General features: G+C 35.0%; 2 protein-coding genes across 7 annotated transcripts in view; one reads left to right on the top strand and one right to left on the bottom strand.

Moving 5' to 3' along the window:
• Window positions 1-15,763, top strand: part of PRIMPOL (primase and DNA directed polymerase) — a 31,357-nt gene extending 15,594 nt beyond the window's left edge. For 2 of the 6 annotated variants that reach the window (XM_019736194.2, XM_074329844.1), the window contains exons 6-14: window positions 2,231-2,518; window positions 5,292-5,451; window positions 7,452-7,540; window positions 9,275-9,364; window positions 9,444-9,552; window positions 13,802-13,884; window positions 13,969-14,015; window positions 14,513-14,560; window positions 15,427-15,763. In XM_019736194.2, the coding sequence (XP_019591753.2) occupies window positions 2,231-2,518; window positions 5,292-5,451; window positions 7,452-7,540; window positions 9,275-9,364; window positions 9,444-9,552; window positions 13,802-13,884; window positions 13,969-14,015; window positions 14,513-14,560; window positions 15,427-15,672 (1,160 nt within the window). In that variant the 3' untranslated portion in view covers window positions 15,673-15,763. Of the gene's footprint in view, window positions 1-2,230; window positions 2,519-5,291; window positions 5,452-7,451; window positions 7,541-9,274; window positions 9,365-9,443; window positions 9,553-13,801; window positions 13,885-13,968; window positions 14,016-14,512; window positions 14,730-15,426 lie in introns of all 6 variants that reach the window. The other 4 variants (XR_012495551.1, XM_074329843.1, XM_019736191.2 and 1 more) reach the window with 4 other exon arrangements.
• The window catches only part of CENPU (centromere protein U), a 35,967-nt gene continuing 31,705 nt past the window's right edge, over window positions 14,591-18,852 (bottom strand). The window contains exons 12-13 of the mRNA XM_074329845.1: window positions 18,245-18,401; window positions 14,591-16,285 (exon numbers count right to left, since the gene is read on the bottom strand). Coding sequence (XP_074185946.1) covers window positions 16,172-16,285; window positions 18,245-18,401 — 271 coding nt within the window. The 3' untranslated portion in view covers window positions 14,591-16,171. The remainder of the gene's footprint in view (window positions 16,286-18,244; window positions 18,402-18,852) is intronic.

The raw sequence follows: 18,852 nt of genomic DNA, 5'->3' as shown, positions 1-18,852 counted from the left end.
ACCACTTCCTGAGGTTATTTCCCATTTTGTTTGTTTATTCCACTTAATGTTTCTTTCGGGCAGGGACTGTTTCTTATTCACTGTTGTACTTCCAGAGCGTATCACACAATAATATCTTTATCAATAATATTAATAATGTAACAGTAGCAGGAACAGCAGTAATGAGCACAAGTAGACATTTAATAAATATTTGTTGAATGAATGATTGAATGAATATTAAGTGGGCTCTGCTGGCAGGGCGTGGAAGAAGAGTCCTAAGCGAGATAGTTCTTTGATTCCTATTCACGCCTCATAGTTTGCTCTGTAACTCCTACCACAAGGCTGAAAATTGGGATTTGTTGCTGGGGAAGAAGGGGAGAATAGAAATTTGTCAGATAATTAGCAGTTTCTGCTACATAGATCTTCTGAAAGCAGAGGCATTCACGCTGGGCTTGAAATAAAATTCCATCATGTAGACAAAGTGAAGAAAGGCTTTACTGTGAGGACAGCATAAGCGCAGGTATAGAGACGGGGTGTATGAGTAATCTGGGGCGCACTGGCGGCGTCGTATGACTAGCAGAGGAGACATAATCAGACCTGATGAATGAGATGCTATGAGGGCTCTTGTCTCCGAAATTATGAACTGCTAGGGCTAGAGATGCAGGGATTGTGAAATAGTCCAAATTTTCCCCATCAGTTCCTCTCCTTCAGTGTATCTCTTGGTGACATTTCTAGTTGTTAGCCTTTCAGAAAGGGGAATTAGGGTAAGGGCATGAGATCATAGAATGTTAGCAAAATGTATACATTTGATCTGCCTAAAATACTCGTCTGCCAACCTGCGATAGGACCTGAAACTTCTATGATTGATACATTCTTTTGAGTTATTCCCAGCCAATAAAGTTGTCCCCGTATTAACGATGAGGTGAGAGTGATGAGATTGGGAAAGGGACACAGAAAGCAGAGGTTGGTGAGAGCCTGTGTTAGTACTGATGCGTTATACTGTCCCATCCTGGCCATGTTAGCTCCCTGCCAAAGATCAAAGGTCTGCAGCTGCCTGTGCAGCTGGTTCTACAACCATCGCTTCACTTCCCTTATCACCTAGTAGGAGTAATTTTACATTTCCAGGAAAAATGAACTTTATCAATTTATATTTGTATTGCTTTGTTGTCCTTTGATATATCATGATTTCTTTTCACTCAGTGTTTACCATTCCAGTTATTTCTCATTCCAGAAATAACCATGTGTATATATCATTGCAAGGATCAAATGCTTTTGCTTTCATTTTGATATTTGGTGTCTTGTAAGATAGTGGATTTGTTTCTTTGAGTAAGGAAGTAATTAAGTCTCATTTAGAGAAAGATTTTTAAATGTAGAACACATATATCTTATGACTTAAGGGTTCATGCTACCTAGTAAATAAAGTGAGAAACCCAGACCATCCCAGTGTTAAAGATTAAAATTAAACTTTCGTCGTACATGAAGCAACTTAACAAAATCATTACTTGATTTTATGGTATAAATAATATATGAGAGTTTAAAGAAGTTCCAGCTTGTCATGGTGTTTTCTTGGTAAAGATAAGACCACTGCTATTTAGAGCTCTTAGAAGAAATGTTGAAACACAACAAATGTATTTAATTGCTTTACTTCTGGACTTTGGTTATAAGGCCACAGCCCATCTCGGGGCCAGCTGTAGGGACAGGCAACAGGAGCATCAGCTTTGAAACTGGTGGCTGTGAATGTCCGCATTCTTAGGGTAAAGTAGAGAAAAAAAGCTCTTGAGAAATTTGCTGACATTCTGATTGAAGGAGAATATGGCAGAGATTCTCTCAGTGTTTCTGTGCAGCACTGTTTACTCATATAAGCATTTCATTCTTTAATCATTGATTGTGAAGATAAATTTTACTCAATTTGTATTAATAGAAGTAGTGGGTTTGTTTTTTGGTGACAGTACATTGGGGTCAGGCTCATACTAGCAACATTGACACATCTTCTCAAATTAAATGTCCCTTCTAAGATGGTTTGTTTACAAGTGACACCAAACTCCTGTGTCAATGGGAATTAAAGTAAAAGTTTGCATAAGAGGAAGGAAGTAACAGCAGAGGCATGTAACAACACAGTTTTAAAACCGGAAATCAAAAACAAGAAGCCTTACAATGTAAAATTGTCATGTGTAGATTTGTGCCTAGATCTTAAGTTATAGTTTATGGAAAAAAAAGAATTAGATAAATCATTTTTTTTTTTTTCCCTTAGGAAATTTTGTGAGAAAAATTTTGCAGCCTGCTTTTCAATTAATTGCCAGTGAAGATGATGATGGGATTCCAGAGACAACAGGGCATGGATTTTCCCATTTTTCTGAAACAGCAATTAAACAAGGAATTTCCTTCAGTAAAATGTCCACAGATAAGGCTATAGGAGAGAGCTGGACATTGAATTCAAAGAAGCCGGAGAGGCTGGGATCAGCTGAGCAAAGCAGTCGTGATCTTTCATTTTTAGTTGTGAAGAACACCACAGGGGAAAAGCATCTTTTTGTCGATCTAGGTAAGTAACATGAAACAGTTCTCTGTCAGACTGTCCTGTGTACTTCTGTGAGAGACTAGTCAGTGCCCACTTGTCATCTTAGGATTCTTGCTACCACCGCTGCTGCACAGGATATGGTCACCAGCGCAGTCACCACTGGATGTGGTCAGTGAGCTCAGGTACTGAAAATCTACCAGGTTTCTGCTCAGGGCTCACAGGGAAGACCCCGTGGGACATAAGTAAGCACCAGGCTGGCTGAGGGCCAGAAGGCACTGGTTGTGGCTGGCTTCTGCTCTGACATTTCGCAAGGATTCGAATCAAGGAAGTTTTGACAGAGGACCAGCACTCTCCAACACTGCTGAGCAGTTTAATCAGATGACATAGATTTTAAAAACAGACAGTATAAATGGCATTTTTACATGGCAAAATAAGGCTGGCGTTTTCTACACTGATGAGCTTTGCGGTAGTGGCAGGGGCCATTTCCCAGCTTTCCTACTGCAATCAAACTGGTGGCTTCTTCAGCCATGCTGTCTTCTGCTTTGTTTGCTTCTGGTCCCTGGAAAAGTACTGGGCAAAAAGTACTGGTTAGGTAATACGCAGGCCAATCAGGACGCTTGAATCCAACCAGCTTTGGGTTCAGCTTTTTTGGAAATGTCTGGGCTTCCTACATCAGTATGTCTATTTTCTTCTCCGGGTTAGGGAAGTTTTCAGTCATTATTTCATCAAATAAGTTTTCTCCCCTTCCTTGCTCCTTCTTCTGGGACTCCTATCGTGCAAATGTTAGTCCGTGATGTCCTCCCATAAGTCCCTTAGGCCATCTTCACTTTTTTCATTCTTTTCCCTTTTTGCTGTTCTGGGTGATTTTCTCTGCCTTTCGAGTTCACCAATTCTCTCTTCTCCATCTAGTTTGCTGTTGAATCCTCTTAGTGTGTCATTAACTTACTGTATTCTTTAGCCCTATGACTTCTGTTTGGTAATTTCTTATATTTTCTATCTCTTTGTTAAAGTTCTTACTGTGTTCATCCATTCTTCTCAGGAGTTCAGTGAGCATCTTTATGACCATAACTTTGAACTGTTTGTTAGGTAAATTACTTAATTCCATTTCAGGAAGGTTTTTTTCTTAAGTTTCATCTTGTTCTTTTGTTTGGAATGTATTCTTTTGTCTCCTCATTGACTTGACTCTCTGTTGGTTTATGCGTTTTATGAAACAGCCACATCTCCCAATCTTGAAGGGTCTGCTTTGTATAAGGAGAAACCTTATTGTTCAACTCTGCCCTAGCTTCTGATAGTCTCACAAACCTTTGTGATTGTCCAAGCAGGCTATTTTTAATAGTTCCCAGTAGTTTCGGGTGTGCCAAGAACAATCAGTGTCACAAAGGAGGGCATCTCAGTTAGCACCTAGATTCACGCCAATTAGAATCCAGCCCCTTAGGCTGCAGCTTTTAAAGAGTGCAAATATATACAGTCCTGTGGGACTGGAAGTGTAAGCCCCAGTGGCCACCAGAGCCAGGCAATCTGGAGGTGTTTCCTCAGCAGCAGTAGCAAAAATTGGGGTGAGGGTATAAGCTGCTTTCCAGGACATACTGGTGAGCTGTAGTGAGGTAGAGGGAGAGTGCAAAGCTAGCGTCCCCTGGCCTACGTTCCCTGAGGGTAGCTTTGTAGCCTCTAAGTATGTGCCAAACCCGAAGCCGGTCACAAAGGGCAAAGCTCGAAGACAAGCAGTTAAGCCTCTTCCACAGAAAGGCTGGGGGTGTGTTTCACTTTGCTCTCTGTGCTGTGTCCTGTGGGTGGTAGCTTGCCAAGAACTGTCTCTCCACTTGTTACAGCCCTGTAGCACCCAGGAATGCAAGGTGATCAAGGGGTATCCCCTGAGTGGGAAACTGGGGCACCAGATGTGTGTAGAAGCTCCCCTCTGGGAGATACTGGAATACAACAGAGAGAGAAAACACAGAGAGGGAGTACACAGATGGCAGTGGTAAAGAAGGAAAACAGGAAAAAGAAAAGATGGTGCCCACCACCTTTAGCAAGACAAGATGAAAGCATGGAAGATGGCACATGTTGAAAAGAAAAAAAAGGGGGCCCATTGGTTTTAGCAAGGCGGAGGTTAGCAGGAAGATGGCGCCGACCAGTGTCGTTCCCAAAGAATATTTCAGCAGGCCCCCACCCCACAGACCAACACTTCAAAATTAACAAATGGGTTTCTCTCACATAAAGTCTGGGCACTTTTCAAAGGTCTGCTTCTGTGCTGGGGACTGGGGTGGGTGAGTCTGCATGTGAGCTCTTTAAGAACCATTCCTCAGTTTGCCACAGCCTCGTGGGTTTCATGGATGCAAGCCCAGCTGATCTTCAAGGCCAGGTGTTCGGGGGACTCGTCTCTTAGGTGCTGGTCTTAAAAATTGGGGTTCCTAAAATGGGGTATGAACCCTCAGGGAGAAGCTCTGGGTTCCCATTTCCTCCTGATTGTGAGTTGCCATGCCAGCAGTGGGGTTTATGGCGAGATTGTGTTTCAGCCTTTCCTGCCTGCTTTGATGTGGTTTCCCTTTCATTTTCTCTCTGTGAAGGGGACACTGCCAGTTTTTAGATTTTTTTTTCCAGAGGAAATTCTTCCATATATAGCTGTAGGTTTGGTATATCTATGGAAAAGGTGAGTTCGGGATCTTTTACAAGTATGTTGCCATGTTGAATCAGAACCAATTGTTTCTTCTACTAATGCTGTACAAAATTAATATTTGCTGACTATAAAAACGAATCACTGAAAATATGCACTCATTGTTTTATTAATTTTTTGATACAGGAGTTTATACAAGAAATAGAAACTTTCGGCTATATAAATCATCAAAAATAGGAAAGATCGTGGCTTTGGAGGTCGCTGAAGATAACAAATTTTCTCTTACGCAGTCAAATACTTCGAAGGAAAATCAGTATTTCCTCTCTTCTTTGATCAGCAATGTCAGGTATAGTACCAGAATTAAACCACTGTGTACTCATGAAAATTTATTAAGCAGTGAATGGCATTGTATAGTACTAAAATGTGAATTGTGTAAATTCATTCTACCTTAAGAAAAAGAAAGTTCTTAGAATTTTAGATTACTGTTTTGTTTATTAACTGAAACATAGTAGTAAAAGTTATTTTCAACTACTTAATATTCTCTTTATATTCTTTTACAATTATAGTTTATATTTTTCAATTTTTCTAAAATGATTAATATTTCTATAAAGAAGAAAATAAAAATTAGTTTTACTGCATTTGGAAATATAATTACTGTTAACATTTCATTTTTTTCATATACAGTAGGTGCCAAAAAAATGTATACACCTTTTAAAAAAAGAAAAAAACTGGATTAAGATTGTAATATGTAACCAATAACAAAAGATGAATACAAGTCACATTTGACTTCTGCAATTACACATTGCTACCGTAATTCAGTTCAACTTTGAAAAGTAATACATAGATAACATCTCTTAAAATGTATATACATGTTTTTGGCACCCCCGGTATATGCACATACATGTATGTAACTCCTTTATTCAAAAAAATATTTTTTGAGGTTATATGGTATGTCACCTGTTTTATCCAGTCAACATTATATCACGAATATTTGCCAAGTTAATAATTTGCTAACAGGTAGTTAGTTATAAATAAAACTTTTAATGCCTGTGTAATTTTATGTTGTACTGATATATTCTAATATGTTTTCAGTTCTATTGTTGACCATATGGGTTTACATGTTTTGATCATTTAAAAAAAGTGTAAAAGATCTTTCAACAGAAATATTTGCCTTCATTCCCCTTGATTCTGGGCTAGCAATTTTTGTTAGTCCAAAACATAAGGATCAGACCAAATTGCTTTGCTAAATTAACTTGCTCTTCCTTTGCCTTCCCTAGATATAATCTTAAAGAGAAATTCCATAGAAATAAAAAACGAAATATTTAGAATACATTACTGCAGGGAAAATTGTGTCTGGATGTTACTTGACCGCGGTAACCTAGCAGGTTGGGAAGATGGGTTGCTTTTCTTCATATATTTTTGGACTGTTTATTTCATACCGTAACTCAGAAGTAATGTCAAAGTTTTAATTTCCTTACCTTCAAAATGGAAATAACATTAACATCTATCTCAGGGAGTTCTTATGAGGATTAAATAAGTTAAAACTATTATGTGTAAAATATTTACAGTAGTGCCTGGCACCTAGTATCTGCTCAGTTAATATTAGTTGTTAGTAGTAGTAGTTTCTGAGATTCTAGAAGTAGTAGGGTAGTAGTGTAAAAATAATGACTGTTGCTGCCCACTGTTGTTGGTACCAGAAAAAGATCACATTCTTTCAGGTATGGGGAAAAGCAATGCAATTAGCCTATAATACAGCCTGAAGTACAGGTTATCTCCTGATCACCAAATCTCATTTCTTTTGTATTAATAGTTTCAATATCAATTTCAGAGAAATAGAGTTCTTCTGAATAGGGTTACTTTAATTGTCTTTTTATACCCAAGTAAATATCAGGTAGTTCTCTTGCTTAAATAAAGGCACAATTCTTTACGGTTATAAAGGAATCTTTTTTTTTTTTCAGTTTAATCCAGTTTCCCCTTTTCTCTCATTCCTCTTTCCTTCTCTTTTCTTCCTATTAGTAACACTTTTAAAATTGTAACAAAATTTTCAAAGGAACTATATGTTTGGAGAATAGAACTATACTTCATTCTATAGCTTCAGCAATCCTAAAGTCCTTTGATTCACTCTGTAGTTGAGGACAGTATTTTAAATAATCACCAAACTACTCTTTTTATATGGATAGGATTGGTACTTTTATAGGCAAATGTGGCATAAATGTCTTAGAACAATTAGCTGTTGAACAAAGGATTTTAATATGGAACTAGCTGAAATTATTTCCTTTCTGTAGCCTTGTCTCTTTAATTCTAGTATAATATTAATGTGTTTCTTGAACATATTTTCTTCTTCAGATTCTCAGATACTTTACGAATTCTTACATCTGACACATCCCAGAATGAACAAAAACAAGTTGAATATTTTAATAGTACCAGCACTTCAGGTAATTTTAAGAAATTAATTTTCTATGAAAATTTAAGGATACTAAATCTATTTTGCCTTTAAAATCTTAAGTATTTATAACTACTGATCTTTTAAAATGACTAGGTTTCTATCCAGAATGTAAAATGTGTAAAAAAAGATGTTTTTTAAAGCTTATTCCTAATTTTTATTTTATGGTGTTTTTGAAAAAAATACAAAAATAATATAGATTGTATAAAATAAACACATATTAAAATAAAAAAACTAAAAGTTGCCTTCATTGCTCTGTCCACAATCAAATATGTGTAACCCCAGTTAATAGTTTCTTTTTTAATCAGAAGAGTTTTTCCTATACTTCCAATAATATGGAGAGATTCCTCATTCTTTTAATGACCGCAGTTTTTCATGAAATCTGTATGTTCTTCATGCTTATACTGAAGAACACATAGGGTTTTTTTCCTAAGATTTCATACATAAGCTTTCCAGTACACATTTTTATACACATATTTTGGGCTATCATTATTTATAATAGTGAAAAACAAAATTTAAGTATACAACAAAATGGGATTGGTTACACACTGTAAAATACTTTAGTCATTTAATTAAATTTATAAAGCCTATATAATGTGGAAAATGTCCATTTATGATTAAGAGAAAAACTAGATTCAAATTATATGTGGGATATGATCACAAGTTTATTAAAAAATATGGATAACGTATTTTCTTACATGTATATTTTCTCCCGATCTAGACATTGATTTGGAGTCTGTCTTTCATTTCTGCTTTAATTTCCAAATTTTCTCCAATTATGTCTGTTACTTTTATAAGTGAAATATAGGCTTTATTTTAAGAAAAGCAGATTATTCTGTCTTTAAAGATTAAATGAGATTTTAAATAATTCCAAATTATTCCAATAGATTCTTAGATACAAAATATAACTGAATGTCAGTGCCCTGCAGCTAAAGACCACAGGAGAACACACGTGTATTGAGCAAGCCATGTATTTCTGGTTGCAGTGATGGAGAGCCACCCAGAGGAACCATGGGATGTCTCAGTAAAAGGGTGTTAGAAAGGACTTACCATAGGATTCAGGCTTGAGTTAGGTGCTTTGTTTTGAATTGGGTGCTATGACGGACAGTTCTATGATTGAATAACTTGATAAATCTTATCTAGAAGGAAGGCAGACTAAAGGCTATAATTGGTAAAGCAGAAGCAGGAGATACTTAGATAAGGGGAGTGATGGTAATTTTTCTGGCTTGGAAAATGTTCGTTTTGTTGGTGTTCGGACATGATTACAGAGTGGTGTTATTTTTGTGTTGAATCATCATGGGCACAGAGTGGCCTTATCTGATGTTGAAGTTCTGTGCAATAGTTTATGATTAGCAGGGGCACACAGGATGAGCTATGAGTGCCTGGCCCGCTTGCAGCAACACCAAGGGCCTCGCTTATAGTCCCTAGGTCAGCTCCTGGATGTAATGGGCTGCATTTCTCTTCATCAGAATGAAAAAAGCAATTAAAATGATTATAAATGCTTTTTAGGACAATTAATATTTGACTTGAGAAGTTTGAATTTTACCTGCTTCCTTGTAGGGTAACAAGAATCTGTGACTGGCTTAGAAGGCAAATTGCAAAAAAAGGGGGAAAAACCGTAGCGGGGCGTGCAAAACCCCTAACTGTACTAAACAACAATTTAAATCAAAATTTAACTCAACTTCTAGCCATTATAATTTATAATTAATTTTTCTCTTTGTTGCAGTAGAAAACATTGAAGGTTTTCAGGATTCACCCTACCCTGAAATTGATAAATTTGTCCTATCTTTGGTGAATAAAAATGGCATTAAAGGAGGTAAAGATAAAATCATATTCTTTATTAACTGTTATCTGATAGAGTAATAATAGCTTTAGAAACATTATTTACATTTTAGGAATTCGGCGTTGGAATTACTTTTTTCCAGAAGAATTATTGGTTTATGACATTTGTAAATATCGCTGGTGTAGAAACATTGGAAGAGCCCATAAAAGTAACAATATCATGTAAGTAATATTGTTTATTAATGAGTTTTATGTATTTAACCAACATTATATTTTAAATGTTTATAATTTTCAAAGTTGAGAACATAAAACTAACTTTTTATAATTTAGTTATAATTTAATTTGTATTTAGTTTAATTTCAGTATCTTAATTATTATCTTTTTTCTAGCACATATATCTTTCTTCTATTTTATTGAAAAAATGATTCCTTAGTATAATCTTGAGACAACTAAGGTAGAATGCAGTGGGGCTAAACGAAATAAGAGACAGTAGACAGACTGATGAACAAACAATGGAAGTCTGTCTCTCTTTTGTCTGTTGCCATTGGTCCTTGACACTTCATTGAGTCTGAATTGAAACTGAGCAAATTTGGGCAAGAAGGAATCTAGTCAGTGTTGAGTTGGAGTTAAGATTATGTTAACATGCTCAAGACTAAGAATGGTAGAGAAGGGAACCAATATTTATTGAATGCTTCTTGTGTATTCCAGGTCCTGTTTTAGTTTTCTTTAAAATGCTCCTGGCAAAAGGAGAGGAAGTAAAGGATGAAGAAAAACCAGAAACAGAATTTTAAATAATATAAGGATGTGGTCAGACTAGGGATAAAATAGAAACCCAGTAGTTAACAGTTATATGAGAAATTTTGTTGTTTCATATTTAATGTCAAAGCTGAGACTTCTGTATATGAAGTTTATACAGCGTGTGTGCCAGACATGAGAAAATGATCATGAAGCTTTTGCTGGAAAAATAGAAAACATGTTGGGTAGCACGATTCAGTGCTATGCTTATATATGTAGATTAATTCAGCTAAAAAAAAAAAAAAAAGCTCCAAAAACTACATGCTCAATACACACAGTGTAACATAGAAAAACAAATAAAAAATTACCCATTGTCCCAGAACCAGTGGTAACTATGGTTAAGATTTTGGTGTATCTTTCCAGTCTTTTTTTCTATGCATACAAGTTTACCAGAAAATCCTTATCATATGATGACCATCCTTTAACTTTTTGAAATTGTCAGGTTGCTATATATTTCTTTCTGAAGAATTACCAAGCTGTGTTATGTATCCATAATCTATTCTTTTTCTAATGTGTGCTAAATATATCAAACATATAAGTGTATATATCATGTACATGTTCGTTTGAAAGACTAATACTAAACGACTGTTTGTCGTATCTGCCACCCACTGGGAGGAACAGAACTTGACCTCAGAAGTGCCTGTGGTCCTTCCTCTTCCTGGACCTCAGAGATAACAGTTATTCCGGATTTTGTGTTAATCATTCCCTTACTCTTTTAAATGTTATTGTCCCTATATATTTATATCCCCAAACAATATATTATTTCACTTTACATTTTTTTAATCTTATGTAAATTGAATCTTGACTTGCTTTTTAGTCAATATTGTATTTTTGTTCATCCATATTGCAGCATGTTGCAGTTGCTTATTTTTTCATTATTGTGTAGTTTGCCATATTAATATAAATATGCCAGTTTATTTATCCTACTACGGACTTTTGGATTGCTATATGAACAATGAAGCTACAAATATGCTTGTACATATTGCCTAGAGCACATATATAAGAGTTTCTCAAAGTATGTATTTAATTTTACTAGGTAATTCTCCAAATGTTCATGCTAATTTATACTCCCACCAGCAGTGTTTTCAGATTTTTCTACTGCTCCATATTCTCACCAACACTTTAGTACTATTAGGTTTAAAAAATTTGGTTTGCTAATCTGGTGGATATAAAATGAAATTGTAGTTTCATCTGAATGTCCTTGATCATTAATGAATTTGAGGATTGGATTGTCAAACCACCCTCATGAATCCGACATTCTAACCCAGTGTCAAGCTTTGCTTGAAAGATACAAGGAATGAAAAGCACAGGGGAAGCAGACTGAGGCCTGGGACAGCTGGCCCTGCTCCCCAGATGCTTCCTGCACTGGATGCTCTCTGACTCCGGTTGAAAGGGAGGCAGAAATGAGCAGTCACTGTACACAGCAGGGAGCACTGAGGTTAGGAAGCTTCTGCATTTTGTACTCATGCATTCTCCTGACACCGCATGTGTAACCATGCCTCGTATGTCCACAGACTCTAGGTTTATTTACCATAAGCAGAAATCAGAAACATCTTGCAGAGAGCATTCTGAAGATAAGGGCTCTCTGCCTCGCAAATACCATTGGTCCAGAGGTTCCCAATGTTCTCAGTTTATGGTCCCCTTAGACTCTTAGGAATTTTTCACATGCTCTGAGGCCAAAAGAAATACCTAACAGTTCTGTGTATAAAACAGTTTTAAATAGCTTCAAGTATTCATGTCCTAACAATTTAGTAGCTCCTTGAAAAAACAATATTGATCATTTGAAAGAAAATATTTTTATTTCATTCTTTTTTTTATCAAGCTACAACTGACATATAAGTATTGGCTTCAGGTGTACCTGATTTGCTATCTATGTATACATAGCAAAATGAGTAAGTCTGGTGAACACCTGTCACCATACAGTTACAAATTGTTTTCTTACGATGAGATTTTTTAAGATTTACTCTCTCAGCAACTTTCAAATATGCAGTACAGTTTTCACTAAGGTCACCATGCTGTACGTTACATCCCCATAACTATTTATAACTAGAAGTCTGTACCTTTTCACCTCCTTAAATACAATTACTTGTTAAGGGAACACATGTCCTTTTGAGCATTGCATAACCTCTTAAACGTTATAATCAGATTGGACACTGCCCCCCCCCCCCCATTATGTCTCATTCCACATTGATGTTTATAATACTTTTTATCACAGCCGCCACCCAAAAACTCAGCTCTACAAAGATAGGACATCACTGCAAGGAACGAAGGGTGATGTAATGAAGCCGTGAACTGTAGGGTAGCTTGCAGAGTGCTTGACAGATGTCAGGTGCCACTGTGTTTCCCTAGAAAGCTGTAAAACCCCATTGCTGTGGGGCACTTTGGTGTACGGTTTGGGGGCTGCAGCATTAGTCGGTTGAGTAGGACGCCTATTACTGGAATGTGTGTGAGGCAGTTAGACTGCGTCGCCTGCATTTTTCTCTCCCCAGTACATGTCCCACTACCATGTAGAACATTAGTCATTTTATGTTTCTTTTTCTATGAAATTTGAGAAGATTTTAAACTACTTAAATTTTATTTTTAGCGGTAGAGGATTGTTTAGGTTTTCTGTAACTTTTTAAGTTTGCTTAGTTTGGTATATTTTTATACTTCTAGTACTTTGTCTATTTTACCAAAATTTTCAATGTTACTGACACAAGTGTATAATATCCTATTTTTAGAATATTCTGCATTTGTAGTTACAGCTGCACTTGATTTCTAATGTGTCTTTACCTATTTTTTGATCAGTCTCAAAAGAATTTCATTTTCACATTTTGGCCTTGTTGGTTTTTAAAAAAATTTTTGCTCTTGATTATTTTCTGCTGAAGTTAGTTACTCATTTACCTTTAGCCATTCTTTTTTTGTTGTAAATAAGCTTTTAAGATTTGAAATTTCCCTCTAACGATTGGCCCTATTTCACATATTTTAACATGTATTTTCAATTCCATTCAGTTCTGGCCATTTTCTAATTTCAACCATGATTTTTCCTTGAGTCATTGATTTAGAAATGTTTTTAATTTCCAAGTTACGGGTTTCTATTAGCTATCTTTTTATTTCTAAATAATCTGCTTTGTTAGAATGTGCTGTGTGAATGCTTTTAAATTTGATGAGCTTCACAATGTACTTGAATAGTCATTTTATAAATGTTTTGTATGTGACTGTAAAGAGCTTTAATTATTTTTTAATTATTTGAAGTCATATATGCCTATTATGTCAAATTTATTAATTGCTTTTTAATTATGTCATCAGATTTTCTATATCCTCGCTGAATTTTTTGTGGTTATTTGTTGTATCACTTATCAAAAGAATCTTTTAAAAATATATTCATTTTTGGTAGAATGTTTATCCTTGAAGTTGTTGATTTTGCTCACGTATTTTGAAGCGATCTTATTTGGTGGGTACAGACTGGGAATTATTCTATCTTCCTGGGAGGAACTTTTTAAAAATGTACTTTTTTGCCCTAAAGTCCATTTTGTATATTTTTGGTCACCATAGTTTTCTTTTGGTTGGTGTACATCTATTTCCATTCTTTTACTTTTTAAGTCTTAGGCATATCTCTTGTAAACAGTATGTTGCTGAATTTTGCTTTCTATCCAGTCAACATTTTTGTTTTTCTTTTTTTTTTTTTAACATAAAGGATTTTAGTTGATCTGAAAAACGAAGTTTGGTATCAGAAATGTCATGACCCTGTATGTAAAGCACAAAACTTCAAATCTGACCGTGAGTAATTAATTTTTACATTTACCACCACAAAGTAAAAATTAGGTATCTATATAAAATAGTTTTACTATCTTTCTCATTCAGGTTTTCCATTACCTGCTGAAGTGTGTTTCCTGTTTCTTCTCAAAGAGGTAAGTGCTTAGTGTTTCTCCTTACTAATTAGTTCTTTTTCCTTTCTTTCCTTTTTTTTAAAAATTAAAGTTTATTGGGGTGACAATTGTTAGCAGTTACATAGGTTTCAAGTGTACAGTTCTGTATTACATCATCTGTATATCACATTGTGTGTTCACCACCCAGTCAGCTCTCTTTCCATCACCATAGTTGATCCCCTTTACCCTCATCTCCCACCCACACTAATTAGTTCTTGGTACAACTGTATAAATGAGCCATGAGTAGTGTCCAAATGTGTCCTGATAGCTTTTAAACACACTGTTCGGTACCTTGTTTTCACTTAGGCATATATTTTAGTGATTGTCACATCTCAGCACATATCTAATATGCACCGCACTCTTTTTCACTGCTCCATAAGAAATTGTATAGATACCTAGTTAACCAGCTCTAGACACTTATGTTTTGCTTTACAAAAAGTATACAAAATACTCATCTTTGTGTTTCTTTATATCTATAGGAAGAATTTCTAGAAGAATGTCAAGAGATATATCCATTTTTAATTTTGGTAGATATTACCAGATTGCTAAGCCAACAGTTTTCCTTTAAAAACTTTTATTTGCCAAAATAATTCACATTCATTGTAGAAAAGAAATTAGAAAATACATAAAAAATCAAAAGGGGGAAAAATCATCCTCACTCATGTTTTGACCATTCAAAGAAAATTGATATAAATGGTATGTATATTCAAGAATTTGTATGTATGCTGATTAATATATATGTGTATGTGCATATACATGTTAGTCATAGTATACATACTATTTTGTAGGTTTTTTTTCCTACTTAAACCATCACAAATATCTTCAGGAATACATATTACTAAATTTCTCTCCATAAAAATGATAGGAAATTAAACTTCACAGTTTATGAGAGCACCTACGACCCTACGTTTTTGCCAACATTACTTATTTTTACCTTTTAATTTTTACCCTCCTGGTAGGCAAAAAGCAGTATTTCAGTTTTAATTTACCTTTCTTAATTTATTAATTGAAGTTGAACTTTTTTCAGAATTACTATTTCTATTTCTATTATAGATTGCCTGTAACTGTATTATGTCCACTTTTCTATGTGGCCTTAATATTTTACAAGAAGTTTTTATTAAGTTCTTTTGTCATGGTATCTTTCAGACTCCAGATTTGGAGTTTCAAGAGTGTCTGAGCTACCGTGGCGGCAATATTTGAATTAATGAATTCATTCCCATGGCAACTATCTCAGGGACAATATGATGCCGCATATTCATTTTAATATCTGTTGAACTGGTCTTAATACCTTAATTCAACATAGATTAATACAGTGAAATCATCACATTCTGACTGAATAACCTGTATTTTCTTCCTATCCCATTCTCCTTTACCCTCCCTTTTGGAACCAAAGGAAGAAGAGTTTACAACAGACGAAACAAGGAACAATGAAACCAAGAATCCTCATAAGCTATCTAGTACCTCATCAAAAGGTGTATTTTCTGATCCTGACTGGGATAGTGGCATTGATGATACTTATTTTCTGGAAGCTACTGAAGATGCTGAATTAGCAGAAGCTGCAGCAAACAGTCTGCTCAGTTATAATAGTGGAGTGGATGAAATTCCTGATGAACTAATTATAGAAGTATTACAAGAGTAGCTAATTAACTATGGACACTCACATAACCAAACTGTTATTTGCCTGAAGACAGATTATTAAATTTTAGTAATTTATTATATCAACTAAGTTATATCTCTGTGTTCCAATTCTTGTTTTTTACTGACATGAAACAGTTATTGAAAATTAGCTTCAGTGTACTTAAATTCAGTAGAAATCTTATTAACCAAAGTTAGGCTGTGTTCACATTAGCTTAATTTTGTGTTTATTTATAGGCAAAAAGTCTTTTATATGTCTATGGCTGATTAGAATTAGGTGTCAACATTTTAAAACTTATTACTCAAGACACTAACCAGGAAAGTTACTTATGATCTCTAAAACTACTAAACAATCAAACTGGTAACAAGGCCATACAGCCAGCCTGAACAATTAGTCAGGTTTACTAAATGTATCGGAGACTGTTTCTTTAACAATAAAAAGTAGTCTAAGAAGGCAACGGGCAGTAGCATGAGACTGATCTTTACATTTTAGTAGATTGGTCTCATTTCTGGTCAACGAGCTTTTCTAACTGATGGTTGATATTTTGCAGATGACTTTCAGCTCCCAAAAGCGTTCTTACTTTGAATAACAGAGCTGGAAGGCTGGATGAGTCATACTGTTGGAAGAAAGTAATTTATTTAGATTAACAAATACTAAAAACTTTTGTTTTACATAGCTCAATGTTATGACCAAATGCCAATTTTAATAGAGCTTTCCATTAACTACTCATTTTCTTTTTAAAACTAGTATCAGTAAGAAACTTGGTTTTAACCCATTTCCTTAGGACATAATTGAGAAATAAGGTTGCAAAGGAACTGCTCCCTGCAAGGCTTGAGCTGACCTCACCCCAGAAGACTAGTTGGTTCAAAGAACAGTGGCATGTGAATTATTTAAAAGAGAAAATCATTCCTGGAACAGATATAGATTGGGTTTGGGCAAGTCTGCTTGACCTCATGCCTTTTTTAAACAGAAAACTGTAAGGCAGATTTACTTTTACTGCAAGAACTGAAGGAATGAGAACACCAGGCCTATAAAAGTTCAAGAGAAAAAAAAAATCCATCACCTAGAAAAATTATTTACTGGGAAAATCAATTAAATGTCTTAAAAATTGCCAGTTCAAATGTTCTTAATGATTAAAGACAAAATTAGAATTCAAACCTACCTTATGACTGAAATAATTACTGTGTTTCCCCAAAAATAAGACCTAGCCGGACTATCAGCTCTAATGCATCTTTTGGAGCAAAAATTTATATAAGACCCAGTCTTATGTTTAAAATAATTAAATAAAATATTAATTTTTGCTCCAAAAGACGCATTACAGCTCATGGTCTGGCTAGATCTTATTTTCGGGGAAACATGGTAACAAAGCCAAACTTCGCGTTGCAAATTGTTATTGAAGGGTGAGTGACTAAGTTTCCTTTCTAGAATTTTATAATTATGATAGTTTGTTATCATGTTTTCAAGGTGGTTTTCATAGAAACGAAAATTAAACAGAAAAGCTGTCAGACTTTACCACCACAAGATAAAAGATAATGTATCACATTACGATGTGTTCGAGCTACGATGGGGCACGTGCTGTCAGGGAGGGGTAACGGGAAGAACCAACATTTGGTGCTAGATTTTCAGTTTAGGAAAAGAGGTAAGACATACTTAAATATATATATAAAGCAAAAAGAACATGCACTACAATAGAAGTACAAAAGGCACCAAGGGCATGCAGAGAACAAGCTATCAGTAAGAGTAGTGTATTCCACACAAGGTACAGTCTCTGAATCTCAGTTTTCACCGAAGTTATTACGTTCAAATTAAATTAGTGCTATTAATTTCTCCAAATAACAAGCTTTAGACTCGCTGGGTACTGTCGCAGGAAACAAATAATTTTAAAACATTCTATTTCCAGGTCTCTATAATCTATAAACAAACCTTAGGCTCAGGAAAATTAACCTTTAGATTAGTGTCAAAACCTTACAATTGAATTTAGAATTGAAGAATACAAGATGTGATCATAATCTATATGTATATATTTTTTTTCTGTACCTTAAACATTTCTGGTTTTCACAACAGTAGCAAAGTCTGCAGCAAAAATCCAGAAGCCAGTACAAAATTAAAACAATATGTACTTTCTCCTATATTTTTTTGTTTCTCAGCTTCTAAAATTACACCTACCATTTTATTGATGACTTGTTTTTTAGAGAAAAGATACTACAGACATGGGGTTAACAAAAGGTTAGTCTTTAAAACATGTTTGAGTAATCTTACGTTGATGACAATTATAATAAAGCAAAGCACTTCAGATTTGTACACAAAGGATACACTTCCCTTAGTGAGATTCAGTTTTCTGTAGCATAAATATCTTCATAAAAAAAAGTGTTTCTGGATTTTTCTCTACTCTTCTAGCCTTAAGTAGCTAAAGAAGGGATGATGTAACAAGTTTTCACCAATTTAGAGTGATGCTGCTTTGGGTAGACTGTAATGTTGTATCTACATTTCTCTTTGCTCAAAGCTTCTGATACTCTAGCATGAAAAGCCCTATAGCTTCTGGAGCACAGTAAAAAGTAAAAATTGAACTTATTACCGTTTCCTTTACATTTGGTTTTCTCTCACGAATATCTGAATAATCTTGATGAAGCTGTTTAAAATTAGATAAGAAATATGTTGCATTCCTAAAAGAAGATTTTCTCTCCTTAAGTTCATCATATTTTATTTGTAGTTGTTTCAGCTGTGGTTCTAACCTAAAAAAAAGAAAAGAAAAAAAGTTCCTAAAAATAAATGACAGTATAATGAAGTATAACAACCTACAGTGTATGAGACTGAGTGTGTAAATATATTGAGTGAAGTTAGAAAAAACAGGGAAGGTGGACTAGATAGTTTAAAATATCTGTGGCTCTGAAATAATGAATGTGTGGAAAGATACTAGATTTCAATTTAAAATGTAGATAAAACTCTGAAATACGAAGCCCACAGAAGAATACACCCTATCTATCCTGAAATTCTTCAAGTCATTTTTAGGGTCTTGGGAGCTACTGAGTTAGAACATAACATTGTATAGCCTCAGGCAGGAATAGACAGGCATTACAGTTTAACAGCAAAAGCGCGGGCAAAAAGGCTTCCCTTTGCCCCTTCCTCTGGTCAAAATCGTGTCCATTTCCAAGGTCAGATAAAACCAGTTGGGGGAAAAAACTA

Source organism: Rhinolophus sinicus, linkage group LG04 (assembly GCF_036562045.2).
Source record: "Rhinolophus sinicus isolate RSC01 linkage group LG04, ASM3656204v1, whole genome shotgun sequence".
Taxonomy (NCBI): domain Eukaryota; kingdom Metazoa; phylum Chordata; class Mammalia; order Chiroptera; family Rhinolophidae; genus Rhinolophus; species Rhinolophus sinicus.
This window is presented reverse-complemented; position numbering and strand designations above follow the sequence as displayed.